Source organism: Talpa occidentalis, unplaced genomic scaffold, assembly GCF_014898055.3.
Source record: "Talpa occidentalis isolate TD23 unplaced genomic scaffold, MPIMG_talOcc4v2.1 talOcc4.9, whole genome shotgun sequence".
Taxonomy (NCBI): Eukaryota; Metazoa; Chordata; class Mammalia; order Eulipotyphla; family Talpidae; genus Talpa; species Talpa occidentalis.
The window spans coordinates 778,323-796,759 of NW_023605305.1; the positions used below are offsets into that span (position 1 = coordinate 778,323).

General features: G+C 72.1%; 1 protein-coding gene across 1 annotated transcript in view; it reads left to right on the forward strand.

Moving 5' to 3' along the window:
• The window catches only part of PLCH2 (phospholipase C eta 2), a 37,297-nt gene that overhangs the window by 17,850 nt on the left and 1,010 nt on the right, over positions 1-18,437 (forward strand). The window contains 22 exon segments of the mRNA XM_037499525.1: positions 3,609-3,819; positions 5,361-5,603; positions 5,819-5,949; positions 6,652-6,822; positions 7,861-7,954; positions 8,053-8,256; positions 8,364-8,484; positions 10,094-10,265; positions 10,558-10,665; positions 11,583-11,726; positions 12,671-12,757; positions 13,063-13,136; positions 13,403-13,500; positions 13,584-13,766; positions 13,837-13,854; positions 13,857-13,943; positions 14,379-14,503; positions 14,605-14,689; positions 14,894-15,040; positions 15,191-15,270; positions 16,630-16,927; positions 18,226-18,392. Coding sequence (XP_037355422.1) covers positions 3,609-3,819; positions 5,361-5,603; positions 5,819-5,949; positions 6,652-6,822; positions 7,861-7,954; positions 8,053-8,256; positions 8,364-8,484; positions 10,094-10,265; positions 10,558-10,665; positions 11,583-11,726; positions 12,671-12,757; positions 13,063-13,136; positions 13,403-13,500; positions 13,584-13,766; positions 13,837-13,854; positions 13,857-13,943; positions 14,379-14,503; positions 14,605-14,689; positions 14,894-15,040; positions 15,191-15,270; positions 16,630-16,927; positions 18,226-18,392 — 3,048 coding nt within the window.

Sequence of the window (18,437 nt, forward strand, 5' to 3'; positions counted from 1 at the left end):
TGCGGCCCGGCTCTCTGGGGCTCGCTGGCCGGTGGCCTGCCTGGAGAGGGAGGTCTGGAGCGCGGCAGAGGACGGAGCAGCCGGGCCCGGGGGCCCCTCCACCTCACGGCGAACGAGCAGGTGCGGGGTCGTGCCGCCTGCCCCTGGAAGCTGGTGGCCGGCCCCGCGGGAAGCAGCCCCATCCCGGGCAGGCGTGCAGCGGGGGTGCGAGCCTGGGGCTCCGCGCTCTGAGAGGCGGGGGCGCCGAGGAGATGAGTAATCAGAGGCCTGTTTCTCGGCTTGGCAGCGCGGGCCCACCGGCTGGCCGGACTTCCTGCCTGCGCGGGGAGGGCCGCGGGCGTGGGCTCGGCAGTGGGGCGTCGGCCCCCTCCCCCGCCCCCGGTGGGAGCCTCCTCTGGCTCCCGGGGAGCCGTGGGAGCGGCAGCTGCCCCCGGCAGCTGGGCACAGCAGGGCAGGGTGTCCACGCCCGGGCCTCGGGGCTGGAGGAGGCGGGAGAGAGAGGGGCCCCGACTCCCTGCTTGGCCTGGGCCCCGGCGGTGTGCGCTGGGGCTCGGGCGGGCTGTGGGGTCCGCCGGCAGAAGTCGCTTGGGAGCCCGGCGCAGGGACAGGGCCCCTCAGCCTGCTCAGAACCGGGGACCCACACATGCTCGGGGGCACGCGCACCCTCCAGGAGCTGGCCGGACAGCCGGGCCCCAGCCCAGGGGCTACGTCTCCACAGCTCCCTCCGGCTGCGGGGGTCAGTGTGGAGGGGAATTTGGGGAGCCTCAGGGGAGCCTCACCCGGCTCCATGAGGAGCCCCCACGAGGCGCTGGAGACTGACGAGGCAACCTTGGAGCCTGTGCTGCCGAGGCGCCCTCAGTGCCCGAGGCCCCGGGGGCAGGGGCGCCATCTTCCCTGGCTCTGTGCCCGCGCCGCCCACAAGTGTCCAGCCCGCCAGCTGCTGCCCGCCTCCCCACGCCCGGGACCCCCGAGGCTGCCGGACTGCTCACCCTGCGGGGGCTTCCTCTCCGCCATCTGGTGACTTTTCAGGAACGTGCCCCCTGTGCTGCTGCCGTGGGTCACCCGCCTGCCCCCCCAAGCTGCTCCCTGGGCCCCGGGGCCGCTGCACAGGCCAGACCCCGCCAGGGAGCACCGGGGCTCTGAAGTGAGGCAGGGGGCTGGTGGGGGGGAGGTTGGGGGGGAGGGGGCCACGCAGGGAGGGCCCCGCGGAGCCGGGGCGTGGCCTGCCAGGCAGAAGGCTGAGGGCGGGCAGTGGAGGCCAGATGCTGGGCCTGCCTGTGCCAGGCCCAGCCCTGCGGTGCTGCAGGCCGGGGCAGCCTGGGCTCCACGGCACAGGAAGGGCTTCTGTGGAAGGGCCGGGGCACTGCTCACCCCGACCTCAGAGAGGCCACCGTGCTAAGGAGCCCCGGGCAGCTGCAGGGCTCGGCCACTGAGGACGTTCCTGCCCCCTCTGCGCTGCTGGGTGTCCACGGTCTCCCTGGAGATCACTCCTAACCAGAGCTCGGGCCATCAGGGCCACAGGCAGGTGCTGCCCAGAGCAGGAGGCCCAGGGCAGGTGACTGGGCCCAGCGTGGCGGCCACCAGGGCTGCCTCCCAGCTCACTATCCCCGGCTTTCTGGGGCCCAGGGCCAGTCTGGCCCCCTTCTCCTCTGAGTTGGGTGGAGTCAGGCCAGGGGCGGCCCACAGAACTCGCAGTGTCCTGCAATCGATGGCCGTCGCAGGCCCCGCTGCAGGGAGGGCACGTCCTGCAGCCTCCCGGGCGCCCCTGGACCCCCAGGCCAGCCGGGGCCTGTGGCCAAATGCCCCCCACCAGCGGGACCCGCAGGCACAACCGTCCGGGGTCCGGCCTGCGGAGGGGCCGGCAGTCGACTCACACTCCCTGGTGAAGTAAAAATAGTTGGGGAGGCGGCGCCCAGACTTGTGGGGGGGGTGAGCTGCCGCTCCCAGACGTGGAAATAGTCCCCACCATCTGTGAGTGGGCCGGCCCTCCTGTGCGCTGTCCCCTGCGGCGCCGCAGCCCCTGCCGGCAGCTCTGCACCCCAGGGCCTGTGTGCACAGGTGGGGCCTCAGGGCGGCCCCAGCGGAGGCCGGGCCAGAAGACCCGCCTCTCCCCCTGCAGGTGACGTGGCCAAGGCAGGGCCCGTGGAGGCCCCGGAGGCCTTGGGCTGGGGCGCGCGCCTGGAGGCCCGCGGGTGTCCGTGCGTTTCCTTGGACGTTTGCATTGAGTTTGCGGCCTTGGCCGGGGGAGGCGGCCGCCGGCCCTGCTGCCCTCCCTGTTAGGACAAGATTAATCCCGCAGAGCGGAGTCGAGTGCCGCCGCCGTCCTGGGGGCCCAGGGGCTGGCCGTCACCCAGGCGGGGCCGTCCCGAGGACGCGGGCACCAGCCCAGGCGCGGGGGTACGGGGTCCGCGGTCACCCACGCTGGGGGTGCTGGCGCTCCCACGAGGCCCCGGGGCCAGCAGCCGTGCGGCCCCTTCCTCCCACCCCCCACGGGCGCTGCCACCATGGCCTCGGGCTCCCGGTGCTCCCGCCCCAGGACCCAGCCGAGGCAGGTGGGGCTCTGGCGTTGGCTGGCGCTGGCCGGCTGCCCGGCGGGCTACCCTGTGCCTGCGTGTGCACGTGGCTGCTATGGCTGGCCGCCCCCGGGGGACAGGGAGGAGGCGGGCAGGCCCCCCAAGTGCAGAGAGCCCCGTGGTAGCAGCTGTCCAGAGGGGGCTGCAGGGACGGCGCGGGCCAGGCGGGCGGGTCTGCAGTGTGCACGGGGCTGGGCAGAAGGCACCGGGACTGGGGCTGGGGCTGGGCAGCCCCTGGCTCCTGAGCTGCCCTGTCCTCCACACTCCACGGCCAATGTACCTCCCCACCCTGCGGGGGCCACCGGTCTGGCGTGGCCTGAGGTGCTCCACCTCTGGGGTCTCCTCGGGGGCTTGGGAACTCACTGCCTCCCGCCCACCCCCATCACAACCCCAGCCAGCAGAACGGACCTGGACCTGAGCCAGCTCTAGCCTGGCCTGTACCCCACTCAGGTGTGTCTGGGGAGCCCAGCCTACCTGTACCCCACCCCTGCCAGAGCCTGCCATTCAAGGCCACAGACTGGCATCCTCTCGGCCCTCCTCCCTGGAAGTCCTTCCCAGCTGGTCCCCTTGGCTGCCGGTGGGCCTGGGGGTCTCTCTGGGGGGTCTCATGGGACTAATTACTTTGCACCATGGCAGATGGCGCCTCTGGGACCCAGGCTTTCTGCAAGCAGCTGCAGAGGGCCCCAGGGCTGACTGACCTGGATCCCTGGAGCCTGCCGCCCGGGACCCAGGGGGCCACTGGCCTGGCCGCCACCTGCCCTGGGCCGGAGCAGGCCTGGATGCAGGCAGGCAGCGCAGAGGAGGGAGGGGAGGGGCCTGGGAGCCTCCAGCTGGGAGGGTGTAGGGCTGAGGCTCCCACGGGCACCTTCCCTGGTCCTGCATCCTGGTGCAGGGCTGTGGCCTGCATGTGGACTTGGGGTCCATGTGCCCGGTGCCATCCTTGCTGGGCCAGGGGGTTCCCCCAAGGCCCCTGGCGCGGAGTGGCTGGGTGGGGGTGCACCCTGGTGGCCCGCGGGGGCCTGCCGGGGTCTCCAGCCGAGCAGTGGGCTCCGGGACTCACCACCGCCTGTGTCTGTCCGCCCGCCCGCCGCCTGCCCAGTGGAAGGCTGCCTGCGCGCCATGCAGGCGGGGACGCAGATGCTGAAGCTGCGCGGCGGCTTCCGGGGCCTGGCCCGCTTCTACTTCCTGGACGAGCACCGCTCCTGCATCCGCTGGCGGCCCTCCCGCAAGAACGACAAGGCCAAAAGTGAGTGGGGGACACCCGCGGCCGCCCTGGGGGACTCCCGGCCCGCACCCGCCCCGGGCTCAGGGGCCAGCAAGGCCAGATGCCTCCAGGCCTGGCCCAGAGCTCACAGCGACCCCTAGACCCGGGCGGGGTCAGGCCCCGGGCCGCTGGGGGTTCAGGGGAGACCCAGCCTCCTCAGCGCCCAGCCCTGGGCCAGGTGCTCCCGCCCGACTGGGGAGACGATGCCTCCTGCAAACAGGCCCGCAGGGCACTCAAACGAGCACCTTGGTGCCAAATGTCAGCCCGGCAGCGGGGGAGCAGCTGGATGGGGGGCGCTGCAGGGAGGCTGGGCCTGGCTGGGGGGTGGCCCACTCAGCGGGGCCCAGGCTGTGGGCCCCGGGGTCAGGGAGGGGTGTGAGTCCTGGCGGCCGGGTTCCCGGCCCGGGTGGGGCTCGTGCAGGGAGACCTGGGGCCCAGGCCGGGCCTCCGCCTGCCAGTTGCCACGGGTGCCGCTGCCGCCAGGGCCCGGGAGAGCAGGCGCGGGCCCCGGGAGGCCGCCTGCCGCAGGCTGGGCCTGGGCCCGGGGAGGCGGGGCCACTGCAGGCGGAGCCCCTGTGCTCAGCCGGGAGCGCCTGCTCTGTGCTGGGCGCTGTTCCCTGCACACCGTGGGGACTCACCACTCGAGTGCTAGGTGGACCACGCCACCGCAGGACAGGACAACCTCGCCATGTTGGATGAGGGAGAAACAGGACAGCGGGCTGAGCAGTGGACGGGGCCACGAGAGCCCTTGGCAAGGCGGGGGCCAGAGGCCTGCAGGCCGGGCCCAGAGCACCCAGTTGGGTACTTTGGGCAGGCCCTCACCTCGGAGGAGCTCCCTGGAGGGCAGAGCAGGAGGCCCAGAGCCCCCCACCATGCTCCCTGGGCACCCCCGGGCCATGGGCTCTGTGTGCTCGGGGCAGGGACGAGTGGGGGCTCCTGGGGCAGAGGTAGTGCGGGCAGCGGCCCCTGCACTGTGCCGATGGGGGCGGCCCCTGGCTGCAGGGCCCGGCGGTGCCGGGAGGACGCAGAGTGGGTGGGGTGAGCAGGTGCTGCAGTGGCACGTGGGTGCAGGGTAGGGGGTCAGGGTGGTCCCCAGGTCCCAGGGGCCTGGGGCTGCAGGACGCAGGCCCTATGGTGCCCGTTGCTCTCACCGCTGCAGGGGACACAGCTTTGGACAGACGCTGTGCAGCCTCGGGGGCGGCGTCCACCAACAGCCTTGATGAGCCTGGGCTGGGGCACAGGGGGGCCTGATGGGGCGGCGGCCACTCTGGCCTTGGAACGAGGGGAGCGGCTTGTCCTGCAGCCCCAGCTGGGTGCCGGGTGGGCTGACGGGCACAGTGCAAGGAGGGAGGCAGGTCTCTGGCAGGGCAGTGGGCAGAGGCGGACTCAGGGCTCCTTCCGCTCCGCCGAGGCCCCCAAAGTGTGGCCCCAGCCCCCAGCCTGGGGTGGGAGGAGCCCCGCAGGCTGGACCTAGCTGTCGTGTGAACCCCTTGTGACTCCGAGTGCTGACCACTGCCCCCCAGTCTCCATCGACGCCATCCAGGAGGTGAGCGAGGGCCTGCAGTCGGAGATCTTCCAGCGCTACCCCGAGGGCAGCTTCGACCCCAACTGCTGCTTCAGCATCTACCATGGCGGCCACCGCGAGTCGCTGGACCTGGTCTCCACCAGTGGCGACGAGGCGCGCACCTGGGTCACGGGCCTGCGCTACCTCATGGCCGGCATCAGCGACGAGGACAGCCTGGCCCGGCGCCAGCGCACCAGGGACCAATATCCTTGGCTGTGGGCAGCTCGGGGCCAGAGCCGTGGGGGGCCAGAGCCGCCCGGGGGCCAGAGCCTGAACACGCCTCACAGAGCTGCCCCGGGTGCACCCAGGGGGGGCCTCTGTGGAGCGGCTGGGCGGGGCCCTCGTGCTGGGTCTGGCTCCTGCCTGGGGCGGCCGGGCGGGCCCTGCCGACCGCGTTGGCCCCTAACTCGGCCCCAAAGTGGCTGAAGCAGACGTTTGACGAGGCCGACAAGAATGGGGACGGCAGCCTGAGCATGGGCGAGGTCCTGCAGCTGCTGCACAAGCTGAACGTGAACCTGCCACGGCAGAGGGTGAAGCAGATGTTCAAGGTGAGGGGTGGGAGGATGCCAGGTGAGGGTGCTCAGGTGAGGCCCTGGAAGGTGAGGCAGACCCTGGAGATGCGGCCGCGGCTGGGCGCTGTGGGCGGGGCGCCGCAGGCCGGGTCTGCGCGAGGAGCAGCTCCTGTCCTGTGCGCGGCACGTGGGGACGCTCGGGGCACCTGCGCAGGCTGAGCGGGCGGCCACCCACACTGGGTGTGGGGCAGCAGGTGGGCTGTGGCGGGCGGCCTGCCCGGGGCCTTGTCTGGCTCAGCCTGGAGAGGGGCTCTGGGCCAGAGCAGGTCTGCAGTGGACATGCCCGCAGCCAGGCCGCAACCGTGCCCTTGCTGCCGTCCCTGTTCCGGCCTGGCCCGCCTGAGGGGCCTCCGGGCACCTGTGGGCGCAGAGCGAGCCGGTGCCTGACGGTGATGGCGCCAACCAGAGCTCCTCCGACTCTGGGGCGCACCCACACCCCGGGCCTGCACTTCTCATCCTGGTGGACGGGCAGGGTCAGCGTGGGTGCCCACCTGGGCTCAGGCCGGCCGGCTGAGAAGGGCCTGGGGCCGGGGGCTCCAGGGGCTGGGGCGGCGAGGGGTCACTGCACTCGCCTCTGGGCGCAGCCTGACCAGGGCTGTGGTGCGGGGCTGCCGTCGGGGCGGGTGGACGGCGGGGTGGCCAGCGGGCTGCGGGGCACCCAGAGGCCGCGCGTTGCAGGAGGCGGACACGGATGACCACCAGGGGGCGCTGGGCTTCGAGGAGTTCTGCACCTTCTACAAGGTGATGTCCACTCGCCGCGACCTGTACCTGCTCCTGCTGACCTACAGCAACCACAAGGACCACCTGGAGGCCGCCGACCTCCAGCGCTTCCTGGAGGCCGAGCAGAAGGTGGGGCGTCGCAGCGGGGACTGGCCGGCTCAGGCCCAGCCCTGAGGGGACGGGGTGACACGCCGGGTGCCCTAAGCCGCCTCCCCAGGGAACCCGCTGGCCCCGGGCCACCCGGCGGGTGGGAAGGCCCCCGTTTCTCCTCCTCGGCCTTGGCCGCTCAGCCCTGACCTGGGGCCTCCAGAGGGGAGCCTGAGCTTGACCTCGGCACCGGCCTGGGCGCGCTCAGCCCCCCCGGGTGGGACAGGCTCGTGCCCCAGGCCCAGCTGCCTCCACCCACATGTCTGGGGCGCACCCAGATGCCCCCCAGGGCCGGTGGCACCTTCCTGCCTGCCCCACAGGCGAGGGCTCCCCGGGCCCTGTCCTGTTGGAGGGGGAGGGCTCAGACCCTCAGCCGGGCCCCGGCGGCCCCTGCTCTCGTGGGCGTGAGCTTGGAAGCCAGTGGCTGCGAGGAGAGCCAGGTCCCTGAGGGTGAGGGGCCTCCGTGCTGGCTGCCGGGCTTGAGGTGCGGGGGACAGGACCGGCAGAACTCTCCCTGTCATCTGGGGTCGAAACTGCCCCCGGCAGGTGGGTGGATCCCTGGCCTGGCCCCACACTCTGCCCACCAAGGCTTGCAGCTGCCCCTGCCCACCACTGTCTGCACCTCTCATTCCTGGGGCTTCCTGGCAGCCCCCAGGTGGGCCTGGGCCACCCCGCGGGTGCTCCCTCGGCCTCCAGCACAGGATCCCGGGACTCGGCTGCGGGGCACAGCTCCCCTGTGAGGGACCCTGGGGCTCGATGTGGGCCTGGCCTCTGGCGCCCTCCCACAGACCGTGTGCTCGCCGGGCGGCCCTGGCCACGGCTCACGGCAGGACGCCGCCCTGCTAAAGGGCTTGCGCCAGGGCCGCCCCTTCCACTGGTCCCGAGGCCGAGGCTGACTCCAGGGTGGCCAGGGACCCGGGGCCGGCGCTGCGGCCAGCCCGATGCGGCGAGGGAGGCAGGCGCTGGCCGGGCCGGGGATCTGCCGGGCGGGCGGCCCGCTCACGCCCTCGCTCTGCCCAGGTGGCGGGCGTGACTCTGGAGGGCTGCCGGGACATCATCCAGCAGTTTGAGCCCTGCCCAGACAACAAGAGTAAGGGGGTGCTGGGCATCGACGGTGAGTGGGGCGCCCTCGGCCGCGGGGCGCCTGAGGCGGGCGGGGCGGCCTGCGCCGCTGCCCTGCGCCCGCGGCCCTCTGAGCGCCCCCGCCCCCAGGCTTCACCAACTACATGCGCAGCCCCGCGGGCGACATCTTCAACCCCGAGCACCACGGGGTGCACCAGGACATGACGCGGCCGCTCAGCCACTACTTCATCACCTCCTCCCACAACACCTACCTCGCGGGCGACCAGCTCATGTCCCAGTCGCGGGCCGACATGTACGCCCGGGTCCTGCAGGCCGGCTGCCGCTGCGTGGAGGGTGAGCGCGGGCGGGGCGCGGGGCCGCTGGCCCCTGGGGGCGGGGGCCCGGCTGCGGCTCCGGCGTCCATGTCCGGGCCCCGGGCTGACCGTGGCCTCCTGCCGCAGTGGACTGCTGGGACGGGCCCGATGGGGAGCCCATCGTCCACCACGGCTACACCCTGACCTCCAAGATCCTCTTCAGAGACGTCGTCGAGACCATCAACAAATACGCCTTCGTCAAAAACGAGTGAGGGCCGGCCCAGCGGTGGGCGGGGAGGGGCAGAGTCCCCGGCTCTCTCTGCAGGGTGGTCGTGGAGTGGGCCGCTCTGGGGGTCTCTGGCCGGGGCTGAGGAGCAGCGCGCGGGGACTGCAGCTCCCAGAGGGGGACTGGGGTGCCGCGCAGCAGCAGCAGGCGGGCGGCCTGGTGGGCCGTCCAGGGCGCCCCCGACAGCAGCGGCTCCTGCGCTAAGTACCCCCAAGAAGCTACTCTGCGTCCAGACTTAATTGAGTGTCACTCAGCTGTGGCTGCAGTTGAACAAAATCCAATTTGGTTTCCGGAAATAGAAGCCCGCCTCGCGGCGTCCCCGGCTGGGACAGTTTCCTTCGAGTCTTGGCCGAGCGAGGGCCGGGCCTGCGGGCGGGAAAGGAGTTGACTGAATGGGGGAGGGAGGGGGCGAGACGATTCACGAGGCGGAGGCAGCCCTCTCCTGGGCAGCGGGCCCGGCTGTCTCAGGGGCCAGGAAGGGTGACCAAGAGGGGTCTTTGCGGGACAGCCTGGCCCCTGGGATTTTCGACGCGGGGCCCTGGGGGGAGGGGCCGACACGCAGGCCTCCCGGGGCTGCGCAGGAGCCCGAGGTCTGCTGGGTCTCGGGACGGGGCTCCCACCCCCACGCCGGGGCATCTCTGCGGGCGCGGGGCTCTCCTCCTGGGCCAGGGCTTCGGGCCTGAGAAACGGGAGAGGAGCGCCTCCTCCCAGCCCCGTTTGCCCTCGTCACGTCACGGGACTTGCCAGTCTCGCGCCTGGTAGGTCTCGGTCACCTACATTTTCTGAAAGGACCGCATTTGCCTTTGTGCACGTAGTTAAAAAAAAATCAAACAACTGAAGAGCTTCTAATGCAAAGCTGGATGTTGCACCCCCTGATACCTCGTGCGTGTAACAACAACGTCCTGCCAGATGGCGTGTGCCAGGCTCACGTCTCTTCTTGACGGGGCCAGTGTCAGGGCCCCAGGGCCACCCACAGGACAATGTCTCTGACATCTAGGTCAGTGCGATTCTTTTTCTTACACCACTCCACACTAACCTGCGTCACTTTTATTTTTAAGATTTATTTATTGATGCACACGAGAGCTGGGGGACAGGCCAGAGGTGCGGGGGGTGAGAGGAGTCACCAGAGACAGAGTGGGGAGCAGAACAGGCAGACTGACTGAAATCCACTGCTGAGGGGAGCAGCGGGGGGACAGGAGAGGTCTGCTGCGCCATGGGGGTAGCTCCCTGGCCTGCCGGGGACGGAACTTGTGCTGCAGCGGCTGCGGACAGCTTCACAACGCTGAGACTAACCCCTGCGCCCCCAGGGAGGCCCGCCTGCATCATTTTTAAAACACGGCTTTCTCAAACGTTTCCTTTTGTTTCCCCAGAGTTACTGATAGCCTTGGTTTTTTCTTACTGGGCACACTGTGCCTTCTTTATGCATCTTTGACCCAGCTCTGCTCCCGCCCGCTCAGTGCCTGGTGGGCCCTCCCGGAGTGAGTGGCCGTCCTCTCTCCCGGCCTTCTGGTGAAGACTCCCCTCTCTGTGGTCGGGTGACACGGGCGCCTGTAGGGTGGGGCCTCACCCCGCTCTCCCACCTCGGGGCCAGGTACCCTGTGATCCTGTCCATCGAGAACCACTGCAGTGTTGTCCAGCAGAAGAAGATGGCCCAGTACCTGACGGACATCCTCGGGGACAAGCTGGACCTGTCCTCAGTGAGTGGCGAGGACGCTGCCACGCTGCCCTCTCCGCACATGCTCAAGGGCAAGATCCTGGTGAAGGTGAGCCTCTGCCTGCCCGTCCAAGGCCAGCACCCTCGCCGGGCCTCTGACCAGTCCAGCGTGGCGGGGCTGCTTCAAACAAGCTGGAGGAGATTTGGGGGGGTCAGGGGAGGCCTGACCTGGCCTCAGTCTCTCCAGAGTGATCACTCAATCTGGGGTCCCGCCTGGACCCCCAGGCGTTACCCTCCCAGGTGCTGCTGGTGGAAGCATCGGCTAGCCCACCCCGCCGCTGCCACTCCTGTGGGTAGCTGCCCCCCCTCCTGTGGGCTCCCCACATCCGTCCCCCCCACAGGGTAAGAAGCTGCCGGCCAACATCAGCGAGGACGCGGAGGCCGGGGAGGTGTCCGACGAGGACAGCGCGGATGAGATTGACGAGGACTGCAAGCTCCTCCATGGGGACGTGAGTGGGGCCCCCGCCCCCCACGCACCCGCGTCCCCCGGGGCAGGCTGTGCCCCTGCTGCCCTCTGTCAGCTCCCACTTCTGAACCAGCTCTCGGGGTGCTGACTGCTCAGCTCATCAGCCCTCCAGCCCCCTCAGTGAGGGGGCCCTGGGGAGGTGCTTGCTCGGGGCCTCACCGATCCCCTTGCACTGGGCCTGCCTGAGCTCTGACCCGGAACTCCCACTTCCTGGCCTCTGTCTGGTCCACCCAGCTCTGCCCTGGGCTGCCAGTCACCCTCCTGGCACCCCAAACCTGGCGCTGGCCCCCCAAGTAGTGGTGTGTCTGGCGTCTGCCCCAGGTGGAAGGCAGTTGAGGCTGGTGGGAGGTTGAGCCCAGGAAGGCTTCATTGGTGTCTGGGGGACTCTGGACCCCACAACTCCTCTCCTCTGGGGCTCCGGGCTGCAGCGGGGGGGCATCTGGGGGGCCATCATGGTGCGGGAACATCCCAGGGTAGCTGCTGGTTGTTTCCTGGAAGCCCCGAGGCAGGGGGCGCTTCCCCCACTTCTGTCTGGCCAGGGACGCCGTCCGTGGCTGGCTGGCTGGCGCCGACTGGACCTGCTGCCCTGCCCAGGGCCGGGCCCTGCCCTCAAGGGGTTCATGGTGGTCTGGGCAGCCCTAGGGCCGCAGTCACCTGCCCCAGACCCGAATGGCTCGTGCCTCAGAGCCCACGGGTCTGCTCGGCTGCGCCCCTGGCCCACGGCGTCGGCCCCGCGGTGTCTGCAGGCTCGGGGCGCTGCGGCGCAGGTGGAGACGGCTGCTGTGCACCGGACAGCGCGGGCGGGCAGCCTGGGGTGGGGTGCACGCCAGGTGAGGGGAGGCCCAGAGGTGAGCCCAGCACCAGGGCGGGAGGCCAGTGACGGCCGCCCGGCTCCCGCAGGCCTCTGCCAACCAGAAGCGCGTGGAGAACATCGCCAAGAAGAGGCTGGACTCGCTCATCAAGGAGTCCAAGATCCGGGACTGCGAGGACCCCAGTGACTTCGCCATGTCCTCGCTCTCCCGGGCGGGCAGGCTCAGGCCCAGGGTGGAGTGCAAGAAGGTGAGCGCCCGGCCAGGCGAGGGCAGAGCGCAGCGTGCGCACACCTGCCCCCGTGCCCCCGCGCACCTGCGTGCACCCGCACACCCCGCGCCTGCACACACCTGCACGCACCCTACAGGCATCATGGGGTGGCCAGTGGCCGGGCATCTGCCCCCCCAGGGCTGGGGGTGGCGTCCTGCAGGGAAGACGGTGGGCGGGGCAGCTGGGCCAGGAGCTGCCTGTTGACCTGCAGACGCTGGCCCACAGGCGAGTGGGCTGGGCAGGAGGGGCTGTGTCCCCTGCATGGACCTTGCTGCTGGGGAGGGCAGAGATGGCAGGGTGGCCAGGAAGTGCCCCTCTCCCAGGCTGGGCAGCACCAGGCCCTCAGTGGCTGCATGTAGGGGTGACCCCTGGGGTCGGGCGCCCAAAGAAGGTTCCTGGGGAGGGGCTGTGCGAGGCAGTGGCCTCCCCGCTGGTCCTCCTGCAGCCGACAGGCCCCCGTGGCCCCAGGCAGTCGTGGGATGGGCTCCGTGGTCCTGAGCAGAGCTTGGCATGAGCGAAGGGCAGGGGCGATGGGGGCACTGCAGTGTGCGCAGGGGCGGGAGACCGGGCAGCTGGGCGTCGGGCACAGGAGCCCACACGCACAGGACAGGATGTGCAGGACAGCAAGGCTACGTTAGCAGGCCCGGCCGGGGATGTCCAGGCAGGCGATGGCCGCTGTGTCCACGGGGCGGGGGGCTCAGGGCTGGGGACGCGACTACTTCGCAGCGCCAGCCACAGCAGGAGACTCTGCCCGGAAGCCCCTGCTCCCCTGCGCTCCCCACCTTCCCACAGGTCGCTCAGCCCCGCCGCTTCCAGGAAGGCCTCCTGGGCCGCTGGGAGAGCTGCAGGGCCCACCCGGTGGCCCTAGCCCGGGGCTGGGCTCACCGCTCTGTTTCACCCTCCGCCAGGCCGAGGAGGACCCCGAGTGCGGGCGGGAGCAGGGGGCCGGCAAGCGCGACGGCTGGCGGCGCGTGGGCGGCTTCTCCAAGCGCAAGGTCCGTGGCTCCTGGGCTGGGCGCCCCAAGGCCCCCCGCGCCAGCCAGAGGTGGGGCCTCCTCCCTCCCCAGGTCCCAGCCAGCCTCCCCGAGGAGGTGCCGCCCGTCGTCCCGCTGGGGCTGTGTGAGGGCACCTGCCCCGCCTGGGCCCACGCTGGACGGTGCCCCAGCTCAGGTCCCCGGGGCCAAGGGCAGAGGACACGCAGGCCCTGGCTGGCGGTGTGGCCCCCAGGACACCCCGCCCGCCTCTGCAGCTGGGCCGGGCCTGTGGCTCCAGGTCCCGACTCTCATCTCTCCCTGCACAGAAAAAAAGCAGCAAGCTGAAGAAGGCGGCCAGCGTGGAGGAGGGGGACGAGGGCCCGGACGCCCAGAGCCGGGGGTCAGTGCCCGCCCGCCACGCCCTGGGAGACGTGGGGTGGAAGGCCGGTCGGGGCAGGGGTGGCTCGGGGCTGGCGGCCCTGGGGTCTCGCTCTCGGACCGAGGCTGCCTGGGCCCTGTGGCGGCCGGCCCCGCCCCTCCCGTGGGCCCGGGGCCTGGCGTGCGCGGCGCTCCTTGACCCAGACGGGGCGGCAGATGCCTGCTGACAAGGGTGCACGTCCCTGAGCCCCCGGGGCGCCGGCCCGGCCCTGACCCCGCCCTCTGCAGGGCGGCCAGGCAGAGGAAGACGGTGCAGCTGGCACGGGCCCTCTCTGACCTGGTCAAGTACACCAAGTCCGTGGGCGCCCACGACGTGGACTCGGAGGGTGAGGGCCGTCCGGGCGCGGGGGGCGGGGCAGGGGCCGGGGAGGGTGCGGCGGGCGTGTCTGACGGGCCCACCCGTCCCCAGCGGCCTCCAGCTGGCAGGTGTCGTCCTTCAGCGAGACTCAGGCCCAGCAGGTCCTGCAGCAGAAGCCGGAGCAGTACCTGCGCTTCAACCAGCGCCAGCTGTCCCGCATCTACCCCTCCTCCTACCGCGTCGACTCCAGCAACTACGACCCGCAGCCCTTCTGGAACGCCGGCTGCCAGATGGGTGCGTCCGGCTCGGGGGCGCGGGCTGCGGGCCCCGCCTGACGCGCGCCCTGACCGCGCCCTCCCCGCAGTGGCCCTGAACTACCAGTCGGAGGGCGCGTGCTGCAGCTGAACCGGGCCAAGTTCAGCGCCAACGGCGGCTGCGGCTACGTGCTCAAGCCGGACTGCATGTGCCGGGGTGAGGCTGGGCCCGAGCCGGGGCGGGCAGCGGGCGCGGCAGACCCCAGCCCGCCGAGTCCCGGGGCTGATGGGCGCCTGCCCTGTCCTGGCCGTCCCCTGGCCGTAGAGGAGCCTCTTCTCAGGCCTCGCTCTCCCACAAGCTGGGAGGGGCTGAGAATGCCCGTCTCGGAACCCTCCGCCCACACCTCGGGCCGGCCGCGGCGTGACCTGCGCCCGCCCTGGGCAGCCCCTGGTTGCCTCCCGCTGGGCTCCGGGGCTGCTGACCGTGCCCCGCGCCAGGCTCCAGCCCCTGGGGAGGCGGCTTGGCCCACCCAGGGACAGGGACGGGCGTCACCAGTGGTCACGTGGCCAGGCATCAGGCCCCCTGCCCTCTTCCTGGCCTGAGGCACCGGCAGTGCGGTCCAGGCCCCTCAGCCTCGCTCACTGTCCCCAGGAATCTTCAACCCCAACTCCGAGGACCCCCTGCCCGGGCAGCTCAAGAAGCAGCTGGTGCTGCGTATCATCAGCGGGCAACAGCTCCCCAAGCCCCGGGCCTCAGTGCTGGGGGACCGAGGGGAGGTAGGCGCGACCCGGGCTCAGAGCTGGAGGCGGATTGGAGGCAGGGGCATGCCACGGGGGTGGGGCCCAATGCCCACCGGCCCTGACCGCCCCCCCACCAGATCATTGACCCCTTCGTGGAGGTGGAGGTCATCGGGCTCCCCGTGGACTGCAGCAAGGAGCAGACCCGCGTGGTGGACGACAACGGTGAGGGCTGTCCCCCGGCCACCCCGCTCCTGGCCCAGTGCTGGGCGGCCGGGAAGGAAGGGGCCAGGTGACCCCTCCCCGCGGCCAGGCTGCTCCTAGCTGCCCCTGGCGAAGCCAGGAGAGCTGCCCGGTCCCCGGCGCTGCTCACCCTGACTGGGCGGGGCCCACGCCGCCTCAGGCTGACCCCCTCCTGCTGGCCCCCAGGCTTCAACCCCATGTGGGAGGAGACGCTGGTGTTCACCGTGCACATGCCCGAGATCGCGCTGGTGCGCTTCCTGGTCTGGGACCACGACCCCATCGGGCGGGACTTCATCGGCCAGAGAACGCTGGCCTTCAGCAGCTTGCTGCCAGGTGGGCAGCCGGGCGGGCCCTCCCCGCCCCTCCCCGCCCCTCCCCCCGGGGTCAGCACTGCCCGCGAGCGCCCAGAGCAGGGTGGGCCCGGGGTCGAGGGCCGGCGCGGGCGGGGCCTGGCGGGCCGGCGGCTGAGCCCCTGGCTTGCAGGCTACCGGCACGTGTACCTGGAGGGCGTGGAAGAGGCGTCCGTCTTCGTCCACGTGGCCGTCAGCGACGTCAGCGGTAAGGTGAGCGTCTGCGCGGCCGGCGCTCTCCCCGCGGGTGCCGGGCGCCTGGTGCGTCTGCCGCCCTGACCGCCTGGGCCGCGCCCACCGCCCGCCCTCCAGGCTCCTGCGCCGCGCCGCCCGGCTCTGCTCCCCGCCGGGTCTCAGCCTCGTCGGCCGCGGCGCCTCCTGCTCCTGCCCGCGGCGGTGCCGCGGGGCCGTCTCCGTCCCCGTTTGTCCTGCGTCCGCTGTCTCGGCGCCGCTGTGGCGTCTCACGGCCGTCTCTGTCTCTTTGGTCTTGCAGTGGCTTCTCTATGTCCAAAGCCTTTACAAGCGCAGACCCGTTAGGAGCGCGAGGTACCCGGCCGGGGCGGCCCGCTGCATGCGCCGCCCCAGCGCCGAGCCCGGCCGGGAGCTGCCGCTCGCGGGACGGGTGCGCGTCTGGGTCCCGGGCCATCGCGGGCGTCGCCCATTTATGAAGCAGGTCCCAGACTCGGCGAGCCCCGTGCCCCGCTGGGCGCTCTGCCAGCTCTCCCCAGGCCCCCCCGCCTGCGGCCACCACACCCGGGGCCTGGGCTGGAGGCCGAATCCCGGACCTTCTTCTAAATGAGTCTCATTTGACCAAACCGCTCTGCCCTTGGGGTCTTGAATCGGGAAGCTGATTCAAGTGCCAGCCACTCTCACCGCTGCCCAGAGCGTCCCGGTGAGGGTGGGGAGCTGGGCTGTTGTTGGGGTCCCTGCATGTGGGGACCTTCTGGCCTCTTGGGTGTGACCCAGCTGCCTGCCGTGGGTGAGGCGAGGCCTGGCAGTCAGGAGGCCCGCCCCGGGCATGGGCGGTCCAGAGTCCCTGCCCCGGGCAGCTGCTGTCTGGGCTGTGGTCAGGGCTCCATGAGCAGAGCAGGGCCAGGCTGGAAGAGGCTGCCTGGCAGGTCTGGGAAGGCTTCCTGGAAGAGGCAGCCTGCAGAGGTGGGCTCTGGCAGGGCCACGGAGCGCACAGCCAGCAGCTTCCTCGGCTGCGTGCCTGGGTGGGGTGCGGCAGTGGCGCCTGCTCTGACCGGGTCCCGCTGTCTCTCTCCTGCCAGCATGGCCTACCCGAGTCGGCCTTGGGGCTTGGGGCTGCGGTGTGGCGGGTCAGGGGCCCGGGCATCCTCCGCCTGCCCTCGCTGGCCCGCCTGAGACCTGCAGACCCTCCCCGTGCCCACAGCACCCCGGTGCAGGCGGGTGGGTTCCCAGGCCTCACCAGGGCAGAGGAGCCACTGCCCGGAGGCGTCCTGGACACCCCTCCCCGCTCAGCCTCGGGAAGCGACACGGAGCTGGCGTCGGGGGCACAGCCAGGCCCCGCCCCGCGTCCGCCGCCCGCTACGTGGCGTCCTTCTCTTGCAGGTCAAGCAGGCACTGGGCCTAAAGGGCCTGCTCCTCCGCGGCCCAAAGCCCGGCTCCCTGGACAGTCATGCTGCTGGGCGGCCCCCGCCCCGGCCCTCCGTTAGCCAGCGGCTCCTGCGGCGCACGGCCAGCGCCCCCGCCAAGAGCCACAAGCCAGGCCGCAAGGCCTTTCCGGAGCTGGTCCTGGGCTTGCAGGACGTGGGCTCCGCGGGGGAGGCGCCTGGCACGGCCCCGGGCAGCCCCAGCCCCGCTCCGGAGGCCCTGGCCCCGGAGGAGCCCCGCAGCGGCAGCCCCCGAGGTAAGGCCGCGGAGCGGAGCCCCGTGCAGGTGCGGCCCCCGCGTGCGCCCGAAGGCCCCGGGCCCGCCGGCGTGGCCGCCGCCTGCATGAAGTGCGTGGTGGGCTCCTGTGCCGGCGAGGACGCCGAGGGCCTGCGGAGGGAGTGGCCGCCCGGCCCGGGGCAGGCAGGCGGGCGCGGGGCCGTCAGCCAGCAGCCCCGGCCCGGGCCCACTCGCCAGGGGCCCCCGGAGCCACTGTGGGGAAAAGCTGGGGGCCCCGACGGGCCCCAGGGCTCGGCGGCAGGGCCCGGGCGGCAGCGGCTCCGTGTCCTCGGACTCCAGCAGCCCAGGCAGCCCCGAGGGGGCCCCTCGCTGGCCCGAGGGCGCCCACAGGCAGCCGGGGGCACTGCAGAGGGAGATGAACGCCCTGTTCGTTCAAAAGCTGGAGGAGATGAGGAGTAAATCCCCCATGTTCCCCTCGGGTAAGCCAGAGCCGCCCGCGCCCCGTGGCACCCCTGCCCCCGGCATGGCCCGGCCGCCGGCTTCTGCGCGCGCCCGCCTGCTTCTCCGCGGCTCCGTGTCTTGCTCCAGCCCCCGCTGCCACCCGCTGGGGGAGGCCTGGGCACCTTGCCGGCAGGGGGCTGGGGAGGCGAGGTCGTCCTGGAGCCCCCCTGGGTGGGCCCGGGGAAGCGTGGCCCCGGAGCCCCAGTGCTTGCTGAGCTGCACCCCCATGTGGCCTCCGGACACGGCCCCTGTGCCCGCGGGGCCTCCTTCCCGTGGACCCCCTGCTCCACTGCCCCGAGCGAGGGCTGCTCCAGCCTCCACCCCGCCCCGGGGCCCTGGTCCGCACTGCCATCCCGGGAAGGTGGGAGGCGGGGGGCTCACCCAAGGGCGCCTCAAGTCCATGGGGGCCTCAGTTTCTAGGCCCCCACGCCCCTGGCCTGGGGAGTTCTTCACGGCCTGCCCAGGGGGCGCTCCCTGGCTCATCCGGGGGCAAGCGGGCCTGAGTCAGCGGGACCCCCGCCCCGGGGGGAGGGCTGGAAGCTCGGCGGCCCTCGCCTGCCCCCCTCGGTCTGTTGGCCCAGCCCCCACACCTGACCCCGTGTTCTTTCTGTCCTGTGCACCCCACGCCGCGTGCGTAGTTAGGAACTGAGAGCGCGGAGTGCCAGGTAACGGGCCGGCCCCCGCAGGCCCAGGGCGACAGCGCCTGAGGGCGGGGGCGCCCCGAGTGCCTGCGTCAGGTGGGCGCGTGGGGGTCTGGTCGCGGGTGCTGTGGGCACAGGCCCAGGAACGCCCCGACACGCCCTCCGCCGCACACAGGCACCCGCCCCTTCTCCGCGCAGAGGCCCGTCTCCTCCCTGTGTGGCCTGGAGACCATCGCCGAGGAGCCCGCCCTGGGAGCAGGGCCCCCCGCGCTGGTGGCTGCCCCCGGTGGGCCCCCAGGACCTGATGCCAAAGCGACAAGCCCCCCGAGGGAGGCTCTGGGGGCTTCCGTGCCCCTCCGGCTTGGGTCCGGGAGTGCTGGGGTTCCC